The 17,970-nt window shown below is 45.4% G+C and overlaps 1 protein-coding gene across 1 annotated transcript in view; it reads left to right on the forward strand.

Moving 5' to 3' along the window:
* Positions 1–3,078: 3,078 nt before the first annotated feature.
* Kat2b (lysine acetyltransferase 2B) overlaps positions 3,079–17,970 on the forward strand; it is a 97,682-nt gene continuing 82,790 nt past the window's right edge. The window contains exon 1 of the mRNA XM_029470908.1: positions 3,079–3,411. Coding sequence (XP_029326768.1) covers positions 3,163–3,411 — 249 coding nt within the window. The 5' untranslated portion in view covers positions 3,079–3,162. The remainder of the gene's footprint in view (positions 3,412–17,970) is intronic.

The following is a 17,970-nucleotide window of genomic DNA, read 5'->3' on the forward strand; positions in this document are numbered from 1 at the left end:
TCTGCAAAAGCAATGAGTGTTCTGAACTGCGGACTGAGATGCCAAAGCTTTTAAATGCGACTCCATTTCAGGGAACCTGACCTAAGTTTGAACTCAGGGTAAATTAACAGACTGGTACTTAGCATTAGCTTCCCAGTCCCGTCCCCCCCCCCCAAACCTGAGCCTAACTTCAGTCTCTAGGCTAAATACCCAACAAGAGCAGAGTTTCCAGGTTACACCCCCCAACAAGACCAGTGTCTCCAGATTATTCCCCCAACAAACCTGTACCCCAGGTCACAAGCCTACCCCTCCCCTAATGACCACGACCAGTGCAGAGGGGAGCAGAAGTTAAGTTTATGATAGGACTCCCAGTACCAGACAATTATGTTAAAGGCCACAGTAGCTTTCTAATTACGTGCTTGCACATGAATCCCTGCTTGTTGCTTACTATAAAGTCTTGCCACATAGACATTTGGGGCTTCCCCACCACTAAAACTGTCTTGCCTGAAGGCGATGTGTTGGGGGCGGGGGAGCTTGCTCAAATAGAATAAAGACCCTGGTGTGAGTTACATCAGATCAACTCCTGTCTGTCTTTTTTGGGATCACTAATATTTCCCTGGCACAACAGACTCCAGCATTAAGCCTGACTATTTTACATGCTTATTTTTAATCTTTTTTTTTTTTTTTTTGGTTTTTCGAGGCAGGGTTTCTCTGTATAGCCCTGGCTGTCCTGGAACTCACTTTGTAGACCAGGCTGGCCTCAAACTCTTGTCTGCCCTTTTTGTTTTGTTTTGTTTTTTTGAGATTGTCTGCCTTTTTGACCTCTTAACTCAAAAGGTGTATCTTTGTTTTCACACCAGTTCTATCCCTTCTTTGGTCTCTGGCCAAAAGCATAAGCATACCACCCCTGGCCCTCGGGGCATTCTCCACTTTTCTCTGAAGGTTATACACAGCCCCAACCCACCCTTTTGTACAGCTACTTACACCCCACCTAGGCTCCAAGTGCAGAACAGGCTTACTTTCTGCACTCTAAAAAACGAGCCAGTTTTTCTCTTCCTTCTGTTTTCCTTTGGGCAGCTGCCAGAATTTACAGCTCACTATAATACAATGGGCCTCAATCTTCCTTCTGAATCCACTTAAAAATTCTTAGATAAAGGACACTAAGAACATATAAGAGAACCTGGATTTCCCCAGTAAGTAATGTTTTAATGATGTTATTGTAAAAACTTGAAGAACAACCAGAGGACAGTGATGTAAAACCTGAGCTTTTTTCGGAGGCAGAGGCAGGCGGATTTCTGAGTTCGAGGTCAGCCTGGTCTACAAAGTGAGCTCCAGGACAGCCAGGGCTACACAGAGAAACCCTGTCTTGAACCCCCCCCCCCAAACAAAACAAAACAAAACAAAACCCTGAGCTTTTTATTTATTTTTTTTAGGTTTTTCCAGACAGGTCCACTCTGTAGACCAGGCTGGCCTTGAACTCAAGAGATCCACTTGCCTCTGCCTCCCAAATGCCAGGATTAAAAACATGGTGAGTTTTTTCCTTGTTTGTTTACATACAAGGTCTCACTGGGTCTCACTGTGTTGCCCTGGGTGACTTGGAACTCCTACCATTAGACCAGAATTCCTCAAACTCACAGAGCCTGGCCAGTCTCTGCTTCTGCAGTTCTGGGGTCAAAGGTGAAGACCACCGCTCCTGGCCTAGCTGTTTTTTAATTAATTAATTAATTAATTAATTAATTAATTTTTGAGGCAAGAGTCTCACTCTATTGAGCTTCCACACTAGGCTAAGTCAAGCCTAGGTAGGGACTTCGGTTAGATGTAGCCTAGTAAGGCTGCAGTTTCCCAGCAGTAGATGTCACTCCTTTGAGAAGAGACTTCTTTTTCTCTTGGCATTGCATTACTCTGCGTTAAAAGGACACAGAATCTGGCGAAACACATCTTGAGACATAAAATGCAATTTTAAACATGACTGGTAAAAGAGTATTTGCAAGGGAAAGCGCATCCCATATGGCTGGAGTTCAGCAGGAGCTACCAAGCTTGCTAGACAACCAACCACAAATTCATTACGACCATTGTCCCACATTGTGACTATGCTTGCTCCGCAGAATTAGGGCACTTGCCAACGGTGCTGACAGGCAATGCAGGGCTATTCAAGTCGCTTTGGGAAGGTTGACCCATGTGAACAAATGAAACAATCTCTTCCTGCCATCAGAGCCAGGGACAATAGTTTTGATTTTGAAGTGTAAGTCAAAAATCGGAATCAGGTTCCTGGACGCTGTCTTTCTGGTTAACTTGAACGCTGGGGTTTCACCTTTGAAAACAATAGACACACTAGCAGCTGAAAGTAGCCAACCTTGAGTGAACCCCGTAGGCGGACTAATTTCAAACTTTCCCATGCGTTTAGTTTTCATTTCGCCGACATGTAATGTTCTCTAACGAACAAGTATTATGTGATACACACACACAACACACACACACACACACATACACACACACACACACACACAAACACATCCCATTGAGTCATCTCCCTCCCTCTCTGGTCATATTAGGTTCAGAAACTACCAGGAGAAGACGATGAGGAAGAATTGTTAAAAGAAAAAGTTTAACCCAAAGTCAAAAAAANACGATGAGGAAGAATTGTTAAAAGAAAAAGTTTAAACAAAAAAAAAAAAAAAAAAAAAAAAAAAAAAAAAAAAAAAAAAGGAACCCTTCACGCCATGATTTTGGTGAATTAGCAACAAAGAGGAGGATTGGCCGCTGACGGGTACTTCTGGAAAACATTTTTTTTTTCCTCTGGCTCCCTCTAGGGTGGAGGAAGTTGGGTCTCGGCGCGGGAGGGTGTCAGGCCCAGGGACGCCAGCAGCGCAGGGCGGCAGGTGCCTGGGCTGCAGCGGCCCGGTCTCGCGGGTCGCCGGTCACCTACTGGCCCTGGCGCTCCCGGCGGGCGGCTACGCTCGCAGCAGCATGTCGGAGGCCCAGGGGAGCAGAGCGCGGCCAAGGCGCTCGGGCCCGCTAGCGTCCTAGCCGCCTGGGGAGGCGCGGGGGCCTGCGATCGCTGGCGGCCGAGTGCGGCGGGGGCGGGGAGGGCGCAGGGCGGCGGCCGGGGNGGGGGGGAGGGTCTCGGCTCCGCCACCAGCGCCCGCGGGGACCCTGGCGGCTGCGGGTGACAGTCGGGGCGGCATGGCCGAGGCTGGCGGGGCCGGGTCCCCAGCACTGCCTCCCGCGCCCCCGCACGGTTCCCCCCGGACCCTGGCCACCGCTGCCGGGAGCTCTGCTTCCTGCGGGCCAGCGACCGCTGTGGCCGCGGCGGGCACGGCCGAGGGACCGGGAGGAGGCGGCTCGGCCCGGATCGCCGTGAAGAAGGCGCAGTTGCGCTCTGCTCCGCGGGCGAAGAAGCTGGAGAAACTCGGCGTGTACTCCGCCTGCAAGGTACCCGCTGGGATGAGCACAATCGCGGGGTCACGGGCGGGCTCGGACCCCCCTTCCCCTCCCCCACCCACTCCCAGCTTCCCGCCGGCACCGCGGAAGTGCTGCATTCTCTGCGTGCGCTCTGCCGCTGCGGCTTGCACAGCGTCTCACTGGGACAGGGGTAGGGGGTCTTCTAGATCTGGCGGTGTCCCTCTTCTGGGAAGGATGAGTCTTGGCTTCGGAGCGCTCGGGCTACCCTGGGGCTTTTTCTGCTCTGTAGGAGCTCGCGGGAGTCCTTTCACAGGGAGTGTAACTGTGCTTGGTGTGGCAGATATGTCGGGGTTGGGAAGCAGCTTTTTTGGGGTTGGGGGCATCTTAGCGTGTGTCTCCTCGCGCTCGCTCTCCCCACTGAGCCCCGCTAGGAGGAGCTGGGTTGTGGAGCACCCAGAAGTGTCCTGGAATCCTGGCGCTCTACGGGAGCGAAGGGGCGGAGCGCGGGGTGGGAGGTGGGCACTGCCCCAAACCCCTGTCCTTTGGCGCCTGGCGGCCTCGGCCGTGCGGCGACAACCCTGTCATTATTGTTATTACTTATTTAGCGAAAGCGGGATCCTGGCCGCTTAGGGTGTAAACAGGGTCTGGCAGGGTGACAGCCCAGGCGGCGAGCGTGTCTGCTCAGTTTGAAGACAGCTTTCTTGCCATTATCCCTCTTTGGGGACTTTAGGCACCCAGGGCATCCAGCTATAGAGCACTTGTAGGGGGCTCAGCATCTCCAGGCTGCAGGGGAGAGCGACTCTGCGCTGTAGACTCCGGCTTTGTTTTGACTGGGTGACAGCAGAAGTGGGCGGGGACTTGGCCTTGTCAGCCCGGGCGGCCTGTGGTTGGGACCAGGGAGAGGAGCACTCACTCACTCACTCACACTTCCCGTGTTGCTCCAACTTATTACTGTAAAAGGAGTCGCATCCCTAGCATCCAGGTTCTCATTCCTACTCCCCACTGTACAGCCAGGATGGATAAACCTGGTAGATGACATCCCTCCCGGGGCATTCTGGTTGTCGTGTTTTCTGGAGCTTTAAGGACCTTGGGGTCTCAAGCACGCCCTTTCCTTGTGGTCACCTCCTGTTTACCGATGCAGTCACAGCACCTGCTGTGCCTTCCTGAGAGGGCTCCAACGCGCACAAATATGCTTTGGAATCGCTAAATGCAAAATCAGGAGGTCTGGGGTGGGGTCTGAAGAGTTACACTTCCAACAAAGCCCCCTAGGAGATGTGAGTGGCCATTGAGAATACTTTCCACGAAGCAAGTATATTACTACTTTTGAATTCTGCAGAGGAGCTGGGAAATACTAAGATCACGTGGTATAGACTAAGGCGTGCAAAAAAAATATTGGAAGTATGTTTCTAAGAAATGGGAAAGCCGAGGGGCTCTACTCCAAAAGCTATTGACTTCCTTAGTTTTACAATCCTACCAGTCCGACCTACTGTCCTCCTTAGACAGGACCTCTGGTGTAGCATGCCGGGGAGAGAGTGGCCAACAGAACCCAGAGCAAGTTCAAGGACTTAATAAGTAGGCTTGGCCTTTGCAGCTGCTCTAGTCTCATTCAGAAAGCCAGCTATGTAGTCCTGCCTTAGTTTTCAGTGTTAGCCTGAGTTCCCATCACCAGTACCCATCTCCATCCTGCCTCCTGTCTGAAAACTTTCCTGTGGTTGTACACATGCATTCTTTTTAACTTTCTCTAGGTCTTCCTATGAAGTCCAGGATGGTCTTTGAACTCCGATCTGCCTAGGATTACAGTTCTACCACCATGCTCCTCCCCTGGCCTTCCCAAATACTTTGAATTATTCATTATTATTCAATTATTTGAAACTTCAAGTGTATAACTTGAGTATTTTTTTGGTCATATTTTCTGACAATCTCCTAGGAAAGAAAAACCTGTTATTTAAGCTTTCTTCCTTCTTTTGAGAGACTTTGAAATGAAGTTTAGTGTGTGTGGTGTTTGTCGGTGAGTGTCAGAGAGTGTTCATCTCTTCTGTGTGCTCCTTGAGTCATCTCACCAGCCTGAAAGTGTGCGGTCTTATTTGCTGAATGTTATGAGGAATTCTAATTGGGGCCAGGCATTAAGCCAGGTACCAGGTTTATGGCACTGGGATCTGTCTTTGTGGAGTTGTTGGAGTATGTGTTCAGATTCTAAGGTAAAGGCAGTAACACAGTTACAGTGGACTCCAGTGAAGCCTTCTTGGAGTGTAGGGCACTGGACTTGGAGAACTCAGTAGCGTAGATCAAGTAGGCGGAGGAAGTGTCATACTGATTTAGAACTTTTGGCCTGTTGGAGTTGGGTGGGGTAGGGTTTCTTGCTGTAAAGAGAAACTGAAAGCAGTTTTGAAAACTTGGAGCTGGGCCAACCAGAGCCTGCCCTCCTTTGCTTGGGGCCTGCTGGAGTGGGGGAGGGGTGAGTGTGGCCTAGTGGGTATTTGGGAATACTGGACTCCAAACCTGGGAGGGATGTTATCTTAGATTTAAAAAAAAAAAAAAGACATTTTATTATGTGCACGTGTGTTCGAGTGCATATGAGTGGTCAGGTTATTTTCTTTAAGCCTGGCTGATTGGATTTGATGAGGTTTCTCACATAATCTGTGGCTTTTTTTTTTTTTTTTTCTTTTTTCTCAGCTTGTCTTTGTACTTAAGTTGAGCAAGTCACAAAAGACAGCTGACACTACCTTTGCCAATGACTCTTGAGCCAGTGGGAGGACATCAGGGAAGATGGAAAAAGACACAGGTCTGGGAAGACTTAGTTTCCTGGGGACCACTGAAAGAAAACAGAGACCTGACATTTAGACTTTATGAAACCGAAGAAAGAGGGAATACTCTGTGTGTGACAAACTCGTCTTACAGGATCCAGCCTAGAGCTCTTTGAACTGTTTGTGGTAAAGGTTGCGTCAGAGCCACTTGGCTTGTGTGACACCCCCAGAGTGATAAGGAAAGCATACTCTTGACCTTGGTGACTTCCCATCCTTTTGTTTCCCCTTTCCTGAGTCTATATTATGTGTCTTCCCTGGCTGACGGCTCAGGCTCAGGTCTCCGGGCTTGTGGAACAGTTCTCTTTCCACCTCAGGTCTTCGCACGTTTTCTCTGGGATCTGAAAAGTCTTCCCTCCTGAAAACTAATTCCCTACCGTGGGGAGGTAGCTTATCACAAGGCTCTCTCAGAGTTTAGTATTGATCTCACATGCAAACACACAAACACACACACACACACACACACACACACACACACACACACCCAAACAACGCCAAAAGAGATGCAAAATTTGTTCCCAGATATCTTCTCTTTATTTCCCTACCCAACATTTTCATTAGGAATTATCCAATTGCCTCCTTCCTGCAAATTTAATTGTTATCACAATAATCAAATTTGATTGTTAATCCTACTGGTTAGAGATTAAGACCACTACCACAATTTTTTTTTTTTNNTTTTTTTTTTTTTTTTTCAAGACAGGGTTTCTCTGTGTAGCCCTGGCTGTCCTGGAACTCACTCTGTAGACCAGGCTGGCCTCGAACTCAGAAATCCACCTGCCTCTGGCTCCCGAGTGCTGGAATTAAAGGCATGCGCCACCACGCCTGGCTCACAATCTTTTTTTTTTTTTTAAAGATTTATTTATTTATTATATCTAAGTACACTGTAGCTGTCTTCAGACACACCAGAAGAGGGCGTCAGATCTCATTACGGATGGTTGTGAGCCACCATGTGATTGCTGGGATTTGAACTCGGGACCTTCGGAAGAGCAGTCGGTGCTCTTAACCACTGAGCCATCTCTCCAGGCCCCACAATCTATTTATTTATTTATTTATTTATTTATTTATTTATTATATATAAGTACACTGTAGCTGTCTTCAGACACTCCAGAAGAGGGAGTCAGATCTTGTTGCAGATGGCTTGCCACCATGTGGTTGCTGGGATTTGAACTCTGGACCTTCAGAAGAGCAGTCGGGTGCTCTTACCCACTGAGCCATCTCACCAGCCCCCACAATCTATTTTTTAAGAACTGTTTTATTTATTTATTTATTTAGTTTGATTTATTTAGTTTATGCGAGTACACCGTAGCTGTTTCTGAAACACACCACAAGAGGGCATCTGATCCCATTACAGATGGTTGTGAGCCACCATGTGGTTGCTGGGAATTGAACTCAGGACCTCAGGACCCCTGGAAGAACGGTCTGTACTCTTAACCTCTGAGCTATCTCTCCAGCCCCTTATTTATGTACTTTCCAAATGTTGCCATCCTTCCCAGTTCCCCCTCCAAGACTTCTTCGCCCTTCCCCTCTTCAAGCTCTCCCTCCCACCCCTTCCCTGGGCCATAAGTTTCTACCAGATTAGGTGCATCTTCTCCTACTGAGGCCAGACAAGGCAGTCAGTCCTCTGTTACATATATGCCAGGGGCATGGACCAGCCCATGTATGCTCTTTGGTTGGTGGCTTAGTCTCTGGGAGCTCCCAGGGGTCTGAGTTAGTTGACACTGTTGTTCTTCCTATGTGGTTGCAATCCCCCTTAGCTCCATCAATCCTCCCCCTGACTCTTCAAGGGGGGTCCCTGATCTCAGTCCAATGGTTGGCTGTAAGTATCTGCATCTGTCTCAGTCAGCTGCTAGTAGAGCCTTGCAGAGGACAGCCATGCTAGGCTAGGCTCCTGGCATGCTTGTCCTTTTGGGTCTGGGTAACCTCGCTCAGGATGATATTTTCTAGTTCCATCCATTTGATGTCCTTGTTTTTAATAGCTGAATAGTATTCCATTGTGTAAATGAACCACCTTTTCTGTATCCATTCTTTGGTTGAGGGACATCTGGGTTGTTTCCAGCTTCTGGCTATTATGAATAAAGCAGCTTTGACCAGAGTAGAGCAAGTGTCCTTGTCACTAACCACAATCTTAAGTCAAATTTGAAGCAAGCTTTAATTAAATACTGGCCAAGTCTGTAGAAAAATGGCCATGAATCATATTTTGCAGGGACTTTAAAAGGCAAAACTCATAATGCACTGAATTTCCCATCAGATCCAATAAGGGCCAAGCATGTTTTATCTGCCTACATTACCTCTGGCTTAAATCCAATCAGGCCAAGCATACCTCGTGCCCACATGTGATCTAGCACAGCTGGTGCAGATGGGTCAAACAAACCAACCAACAAACAGCAACCTATTCTTCACTGCAAACAGAACTCTCTCGTTTTTTTCCCCCAGAGCTGAGGACTGAACCCAGGGCCTTGCATTTGCTAGGCAAGCACTCTACCTCTGAGCTAAATCCCCAACCCCTGCAAACAGAATTCTTAACCTGCAAGTGTATTTTTCCTGTTTTGGTCTTAACATTCCTTCCCTGACTTATATCTTTTTTTTTTTTTTTTTAAAGATTTATTTATTTATTATATGTAAGTACACTGTAGCTGTCCTCAGACACTCCAGAAGAGGGCGCCAAATCTCGTTACGGATGGTTGTGAGCCACCATGTGGTTGCTGGGATTTGAACTCTGGACCTCTGGAAGAGCAGTCGGGTGCTCTTACCCACTGAGCCATCTCACCAGCCCTGACTTATATCTTGAGTCAAATCCTTGACTCTGTGATGGCCTGTTTATACTGGGATTTAATAACCATCAGTTTAGTGGTACCCAGACAGGAATTAGTTAGGCATTTAGTTAAGGCGTCAATGATGCAAGAGTAATTATAGCAGAAGCAGAAGGGCCAAAGGCCCTGTGATGGCTGACATCAGAGTTACTGTGTTAGTGGAGGCTGGAAATGGATGGGGCCCCAGTCAGGTCATGTCAGCTCTCTTTTTTTGGATTTTTTTTTTTAAAAGTACAGTTAGATAATAGTTATTCTGAGTGGTTTATATGGAAACAACAATTTTCTTTTAAAGCCATGCAATAACCTCTTTGTTTTACATTGGGCAGGTTGAATGTCCTAAAACACTGTAGAACTGTCTCAGCTAATGAATCTACCTATTGATAGATTTGGGGCTATTTGGTTTTTAACTGGTACCTTTCCTGGTATGCCAATGAGTATTATAGGTGTTTGTCCCCTATGCCAGAGAGTTCCCTTTTGATCTAACATTCCAGCCTGTAGGGGGGACAAGGGTCGACATACTCTTTTGTGTAACTATTTCCTGCTGGAATTAAGAAGTCATTATCAGGGCTTAGGAAGGCTGGAGTGCGAGTCAAGGTCACAAGAAATTCAGGCCATGGGACATTTATCAGGAGCATCTGGTTTGCTGACCCCTGAAGGGACAGAGAACAATCCCATCAGTCCTCATCAGCTCTCAGCAAGTCCAGGGCTCCTGAGCAGGCTGTAGTCAGCAGCTGATTCATGGCTGGTGTCTGTCAAACAGGAATCTGCTGGGACAGATAGAGACTGCAGACAGAAGCTGAAGTTAGGAACTTAAAAGAAAATTACATTTGGAGCGTTCAGACCCACAGACCTAGTAATTGTGGGAGGAGAAGGAGTCTCCTGACCAGGACAGAGAGTCCATTCTCAGTAATGGGCCAGTGAGGAAACTTAAGCTATACTTAACTGGAGTCCTTTTGACCTGCGGGAGGTGGATCCAAATCTTATGATGCCCTGAAGCCTACATGATTTTTTTTCTTTAGTTTACAAGGAGACATAAAAATTCTAAGATATATTAGCATTAATCTGTACTGAAATCCACACTGTAGAAAAAGAATAGCGTTACCAGCTTATCAGAACTCCATTAATCAATGTTAAAACTCTGGCCCTTTGAAATCTTAGTATAACAATAGCATAGAAGGGGAAAAGAAGTCCAAGACATCGTCTATTTTTCATGTCCCTTAAATCACTTGCTTATGCCTTTATAACTTGCGTTTATATACCTGAAAACAGTTTTTTAGACCCTTAGAACTTACTGAAGCTTTCACATCTCCAGACTTTTGTATACCTTAGAACATTTTCTTCGACCCCCAGAACTTGCATAGACTTTAAACCTCTTTCTTTCCATCTATTCGTTTACCGGAGTGGTTATGACTGAGAACAGTTATTTCAAAGCAAGTTCTGTCAAATAAATGAACAGGAAAGAGCTACGTCTGAAGCCTGCTTTTCCTTTAATATGAAGCCTGTTAGCAAGGCAAACCCGTCTGCCTTTCTTAACAAGAGATCTGCTAGCTCTAGAAAAAGGTACGTTTGATTTTTATATAAGAAAGGAACTAAGTTGGACCCTTCTTGGGTTCTTAGGGAAGAACCTGGCTGCCTGTTGCTGTTAAGTTGACAAATCTACAGCTAGCCTAGCTATCCATGCCATCCGAGATCTGAGAAATTTAAATTATAGCAGGAAGTATAATCCAAATGGCCTATGTACCAATTAAAATGAAGAGACTTACCCATTAATTACCTAGCTATCCCAGGCTCCTGTGGTCTCCATGGCATGGCATGGCTGGGTACAGAGGTCCTAGGACAGCATCAGTCTGGCTGACAGGCCCAGGAGACTTGAGAGACTTTTCCTCAAGTCTGACCATACTTTGCCAAGGTAAAGTGAGGCAATCATCTCTCCATTGTCCTGCTTGTTCACAATGAAGGCAAGGTCCCTTGGCAGGCAAGGCCTTTGGGACAGTCTTGCTCAATGGTTAACATTACCATAATCCTGGGGAGTGGTTGTTGCTGGACTTCATTATCATCTTTGGAGACCTTGGGGTAATTTTATGAGCTGGGGTCATGGTCACAGTAAGCTTTTTCCATTAAATATTTGAAATGTCACATTCAGCAAATCTCTGACAAGTTTGAGGACAATTATCTATCTGAGCCAAACAAACCTTGCTTGTTTTTAGTTACTTGCTTTAGGCTTAACCTTGAAAACATAATGGAGGCGAAATCAGTCTTATTCTGTAATTAATTACATTGGTACTTAGCCTGATCACAAGCATAGCCTTGAGCACATTAAAGAATTTGATCCTTTATGAGGTGGCTGACCTTTAACTTGCATGTCTTAATCATCTTTCACAGTTTATGATAAGTTAGTAGCTTTTATAAGATTAGGATTTTAGGGTCCAGGTGTGGTGGCGCACGCCTTTAGTTCCAGCACTTGGGAGGCAGAGGCAAGCGGATTTCTGAGTTCCAGGCCAGCCTGGTCTACAGAGTGAGTTCCAAGATAACCAGGGCTACACAGAGAAACCCTGTCTCGAAAACAAAACAAAACACCAAAAAAGATTAGGATTTTATAGCTTTATGTCTGTTAAGTTTGAGTCTTAAAAATGTAAATATTTTAAAAGCTGTTTCTTTAAAATACACAGTTTTTAAATTTAAAATTTCTGTAAAATCTCTCCAAAAATTCCTCTTAAAAAAGTTAAAAATCCCTCGACTGTGTTTTCCAGCAATATTAAGCTTATAAAGTATCTCTTTATTTCAAGAGGAAACATATAGGCCATAATCATATTCTGCACAAGGCAAATTCAATTCTAAATGTCTGGGATTCATTTATAATCCTCTGGGGCATGGGTTACATCTCTGGCCACACCCTAAGAGGCATACCCAGCCTGGTTTCTAGATCCAAGCCAGCTCCTTGTCCCCTTCATAGCTCTAAAAACCAATATTACCTGGGAGACTCTTATGTTACAAAGTTTGGCTGCCAGCACAAGGTACATTCTTGCATATGAATGGAGGTACAGCTTTAATACATTTTTAAACAAACATTGTTTTTAAATCCTTTCATAAACTCTGTTTTCAGGAAAGACATTATCATATAATACATCCTAATCCAAAATATCTTGGATTCTGGTTGTTGCCTCCTCGGTTGGGCCATTTTTTTGTCGCTGAAGTCACATGACAATAGCTTTCTTCAACCCTAGCAATCATGCTATATGGCTGCCTAAAGATAACGGCAAGCCATGTGTTGCTTATTCCTAAATGGAATTTTGCCAGATGGTTCGTCTAAGATTACCTATGCATAGGGTTTTAACTCTCAACCTTGTGTTGAGTTTTAAATTAACTTATTTTTCACAGACTTTTAACCATACCCAATACACTTATAAATCTTGAGGTATCGAGTGTTCATGTAAATCAGATCTCATTAATTATTATTATTGGTCTGTTCAGTTTTGCTTTCTTCTCCCTGTCATAGCATCAGGTGGCTCAACTGACACAGGACATCGAGGAAACTTTTAAATTTTTGGGTCTAGACAAGGGAGACCCAACTCAAGAGCCAGCTTTCCAATAAAAAAGAACAGCATAAAATAATAAAGGTTAGACATAGGAAGGGTATCATCTGAATTCCTGCTGACCTGCATCCACTGACCACAGAGCTCAGAGATAAATTCTGAGCCATGAAAGCAGTTACAGTAGCGGTGGTGGCTGGCAGAGGAGACAGTAAAAACATCCATCTCTGTCTCAGCTGCATGTTTGCAAAACACCTTACAGATCCACCAGAAAACACAAAATTTCACAAGACGACAGATAAAACTTTCCAATAACAGACAGGACTTTCCGGTTAACCAGAACCAGGTAGGCAGGTGGTCTTGCTATTTGCCCTACACGGGAGGTTATTGAGGTGCCACTGAACAAAACCCTTCCATGTCTCGGATTGTGATCCCACAGAACAGAACAGACGGTGACGTGCTAGGAGGCCTCTATAGATGGCTATTACCTTTCTTAGCATGGCAGTTCATCCCCATAGGCTATGAACTGAAGCCTCAGAGCCTTGGAATATCTCTAGGCACATGCCTCCCAAAGTTGCCTCAGAGTTCTGAAGTGAAAGTCTGGCTTTAGAATTTGGATGTGTGGTCTGAATCTCACTGGGAGCCTCCCAGAAAGTGTTAATCCCACTGGCCCAGAATAAGACCACTACTATACTCTTAGGCCAGATTTGAAGTAGCTTTAATTAAATACTGGACATGTCGATGGACTCTGGCCAGGTCCATAGCCTGGTTCCCAGGAAAATGGTCATGAGTCATGTTTTTTTTTTCCCCAAGGGCTTAAAAGGACAACCCCCACAATTGACATATCCCATTAGGTCCACTCAGGGGTAAGCATACATCCTGACATATTTCCTATCTTCATTCCTCTAATCTTCATCCAATTGGGGCCAAGCAGTACATCCTGATGTGTTTAGCATAGCCAGTGTAGATGGGTCAAACATAGGATAAATAAGAGGAACTTATTTTTAACTGCAAACAGAACTCTTAACCTGCAAGGTACTTTTTTTCCTGTTTTGGTCTCACACTATATGATTTAATTATTTACTCTGATAGGGGTTCTCTCTGTAGCCCTGACTAACCTGGAGCTCCATACGTAGACCAGGTTGGCCTTAGCCTTACAAAGATCCTCCTCTCTTTACCTCCTGAGCACTGGGATGAAGGGTACCACCTTGCCTGGCCTTATTTACTTATTTATTTTAATTCAGGCTGGTTAGGAGTTTAAGATCCCACACTCTCAGCCTGAGAAGTGCTGAAATTTTAGGTGTACTTCCCAGTATCATGTTCTACTATGTTTAGAATAACAGACTGGATTCTGTGACGAGGTTACTGACTGATTGACTGAACTGGAGATGAGAAGATGGAGCGAATGACTCACTTCAGCCACCGTGGGTGCTCAGCTTGGCTGCATCTCAACAGCTTTATGAAGGAGCCCTTTTTAATTTTTTTACAGGGCATTTATAGGTACACGTTGGTGAGATTTTTCTTTTTTATGCAATGAAAGAATGTTTGTGTAAGTGTCTTTGTAATTAACAGCACTCTAGGGGGTTAGACATAGGAAGAGTTTCATAAGTTTGAGGTCAGCCTGATCTTCAGAGTGATTTCAAGGCGAGCTTGAGCCACATGGGACCCGACCTCAAGCAAACCAAATGAACAAATTAAAGAAGAAAGCGCGAATGAATGTATTGTGAATAGCCGAAGCTCTTTTAATTATCATACACCTACTATAAGACAAAAGCCACCACTGTGTGCGTGGTGTGTGTGTGTCTGGTGTACACGAGGTCATGTGTGTGTGTACACATATACTCATGTGGAGGTCAGAAAACAACTTTGTGGAACTAGTCTTCTCCTACTTTTAGTTTTGCTCAGCAAACATTTGTACCTATTGAGCCATCTTCCCGGCCTTTTATTGACCCTTCTTGCAGGGGTTTGTCATTTACAAATGAGGGGAGGCATGAGAATTTGATTCTGGGACCCACCCAAAGGGCTCAGTGGTTCCAAGCTCCAAAAGACATGAGATGGGCTCACAACTGGCCAGTAACTCTAGCACCACAAGATCTGACACTGCACTCTTTTGACCTCCATGGGCATCTGCACACTCTCACGCACACATGAGTACAAATGAGAAAGTCATTATAAATAGCACTAACTGTGGGATAGAAAGGGATGCGTCCTCATAGGAGGAAAGGTGTCTTCCTGTGGCTGAGACTGGTCGGTCAGTGGGCCACACCTGAGCAAACCTCAGAGCTGCAGAGAGAGCAATGGTGTGTGTGCGCGTGTGTGCGCGTTCGCGTGCGAGCACGCTTACTCATATTGATCAGTCTTTTGGCTTTTTGAGATTGGTCTCATGTATTTCAATGGCTCTGCACTCCTGACCTACTTCCACCTCTCTGCACTGGGATTTAGGTCCCCTCCCCCACACCAGGCGGCAACTTTCTATTTAAAGTATCACCATCCCCTCTTCTGGGGGCCATTTCGTGCCTCTTCCTGGGGGCATATGGCTGTGTCCTGAAGCAGAAGCATTTTTTTTTTTTTTTTTTTTTTTTTGTCATGGCCTCTGAGAGGAAGAAATGCCTGAACACTTACCAGATAGAAAGCAAGGGATAGTATTACCCAGTAAAGAATTATCTGGTCAGGAGAGAGCTGAAGATTCTGCCTTGGAGAAACATCATATTCAAAAGTCTGATAAACACCTTGGCGGGGTGCAAAAACAGTTCCTTTCGTATTAATTTGAATTACACTAGGAATCTGAAAACTTTCCTTTGTAAATCATAGGCATCTTTATGTATGAACTGCTCACTGTTCTCTTTCTCCCTCTCTCTCTCTCTCTCTCTCTCTCTCTTTCTCTCTCCCCCCTCTCTCCCCCTCCCTCCCTCTCCTTTTCTCTCTCTCTCTTCCCCTCCCTCTCTGCTTCCCTCCCTCTCTCCCTTTCCTTCCCTCCCCTGCCACCCTTTGGTTTTCAAGACAAGGTTTCTCTGTGTATAGCCCTGTCCTAAATCTCACTCTGTAGACCAGGTTGGCCTAGAACTCAGAGATTCTCTGTCTCTGGTCCCCTCCCTCCTTGAGGGCGTGTGCGCCACCACTGCCTAGCTACTCACTGTTCTTTCTGTACTCAGTGTGTGTGTTGCTTGTACACATGTAAGCACCAGTGACAGAGGAACATCCTCTGTTTCTTTCATGCCTTGCCTTAGTTCCTTGAGACAGGGATTCTCACTGAATCTGGAGCTAAGCTGTCAGGCAGCAAGCCTTTGAGAGCCTGTCCTTACCACCCACAGGCTGGGCTTTCACTTAGGTACCTAGGATTTGAACGTAGGTCTTAATGCTTGCCCAGCAAGCAACCTTGGGCAAGATAGAGTTGAACTATCTTCCAGCCCTGCAGACAATTTTTTATTCCCTGTAAGTCAAGCAGGTCAGAGGATGTGCACAGTGAGTCTGCGTCATTACTGGTTTACAAACTGGAACCGAGTTAAAAGAATACTTTTGGAAATTCATCAAATGGGCAACGATGTTACAATAAAATACAAAACAGGGATGGGGAAGATAAAATGATGTTTAAAAGTTTAGTCGGCTGGGTTTGGTGGCCTTCTGCCTCTGATCTCTGCTTTTAGGAGGTAGAGGTAGGAAGCTGCAGAGTTCTAGGCCAGCTTCAGTTATATATTGAGTTTGAAGTTAGCCTGGGCTACTAAAGACCCTATCTAAAAACAAACACACAAATGGAAAATCAAGACAAGACCTTTCTCCTCTCCTCTCCTGGCCTCGGCCTGTGCCAGCTTCATATGTCCTGTAATCCTTCTGCCTCTACCTCCTGCCAACCCTATTGTGAAAGATTTGTCCTCAGCCGTGAAGTGTATAGCAGCTATTTGGAGTGGCAACACCTCCAAACGCTGGGAAGTATCAGAACCTGGCAGGCAGACTTAGTGCTATTTGGCAGGTTCAGAACAAAAGGGTGGAAAGGAAAAAAAAAAAAAAAGATCTACTTTTGTATTTTTCTCAGACATTTTCAAGCTTATAAAAATATCAGATTGTAATTTGTAGTGTTATACTCCTGAGAAAGTTTATAGGCTTACAGAGCAAAACAGAACAAGATCTTTCTGTGGCCTGTTTGGATTTAGAACAGGTATAATTGCAAACAATGATTTGGGATGGTTAAGGTGGTTTTGCTGTTGTTTGTTTTTTTTTTCTGAGACATGGAACTCACTCTGTAGATGAGGCTGGCCTACTCCCACAGAGATCTGTCTGCCTCTGCTTCCCAAGTGCTGGGATTAAAGCCATGTGCCACCATGCCCACAGGTTTTGATTTTGAGAGACATTATGCAGCCCTGGTTGGCCTGTAACTCATAGGGACTTGCCTACCTGTCCTTTTTCCAGGGCTGGGATTATAGACACGTGACATCATTTCCTTTTGATTTCATTTTGAGGTAGAGTCTCATGTCTTGGCTTCAGAGTTAGGAAGCAGTTGAGGATGGCTTTGAGTCCTTGGCTTTCTTGAAGCTACTTCAGAATTGTTCGGCCCACCACACCTGGCTTTATGTAGTGTTGTTGATTAAACCCAGAACTTCATGCATCCTAAATTAGCACTCCACCAACTGCAACACAGCCACCCCACCCTGTGTCCCACCATGCTGTGACATACCCCGTGTGAGCTAGAAGAGCTGGGACTTTCTTAAATGAAAGATCCCAGGACTAACTGTAATTCTTATTTATCTTCCAAGGATGAGGCAGCTTTTGTTTTGTTTTATGTTTTTTTTGTTTGTTTGTCTGTCTCTGTTTTGACACAGGATTTCTCTCTACATAGGCTTGTTTGTCCTGGAATTTACTATGTAGAGTGTGATGGCCTTGAACTCACGGAGATTCTCTGCCTCTGCATCTTTGATGCTAGGATTAAAGGTGTGTGCCACCAAATCCAATCTGTTTTGTGTTTTCCAAGACTGGTTTTTGCTTAGTCCAGAGTGAACATGCAGTTCTTTTCTCTAAATTTATTTTTTACATTTATATGCAAATTTATTAAATTTACGTTTATTAGCATTAACATCTTTATTACTATATTGTATGTGTTTTATTTTTATTTATTTGTTTTTTTCCAGACAGGGTTTCTTTGTATAGCCCTGGCTGTCCTGGAACTCACTCTGTAGACCAGGCTGGCCTTGAATTTAGAAATCCTCCTGCTTCTGCATCCCAAGTGCTGGGATTAAAGACGTGCACCATCACTGCCTGGCTTTGTATGTGTTTTATGGTGTGTTTGTGTGTGTGTGTGTGTGAGTACACGTGTACATTCTGAGCTCAAGAGAAAACTTGTGAGCGGGGCGTGGTGGTGCACGCCTTTAATCCCAGCACTCAGGAGGCAGAGGCAGGCGGATTTCTGAGTTCGAGGCCAGCTTGGTCTACAAAGTGAGTTCCAGGACAGCCAGAACT

The sequence above is a fragment of the Mus caroli genome, chromosome 17 (genome assembly GCF_900094665.2).
Source record: "Mus caroli chromosome 17, CAROLI_EIJ_v1.1, whole genome shotgun sequence".
Taxonomy (NCBI): Eukaryota; Metazoa; Chordata; class Mammalia; order Rodentia; family Muridae; genus Mus; species Mus caroli.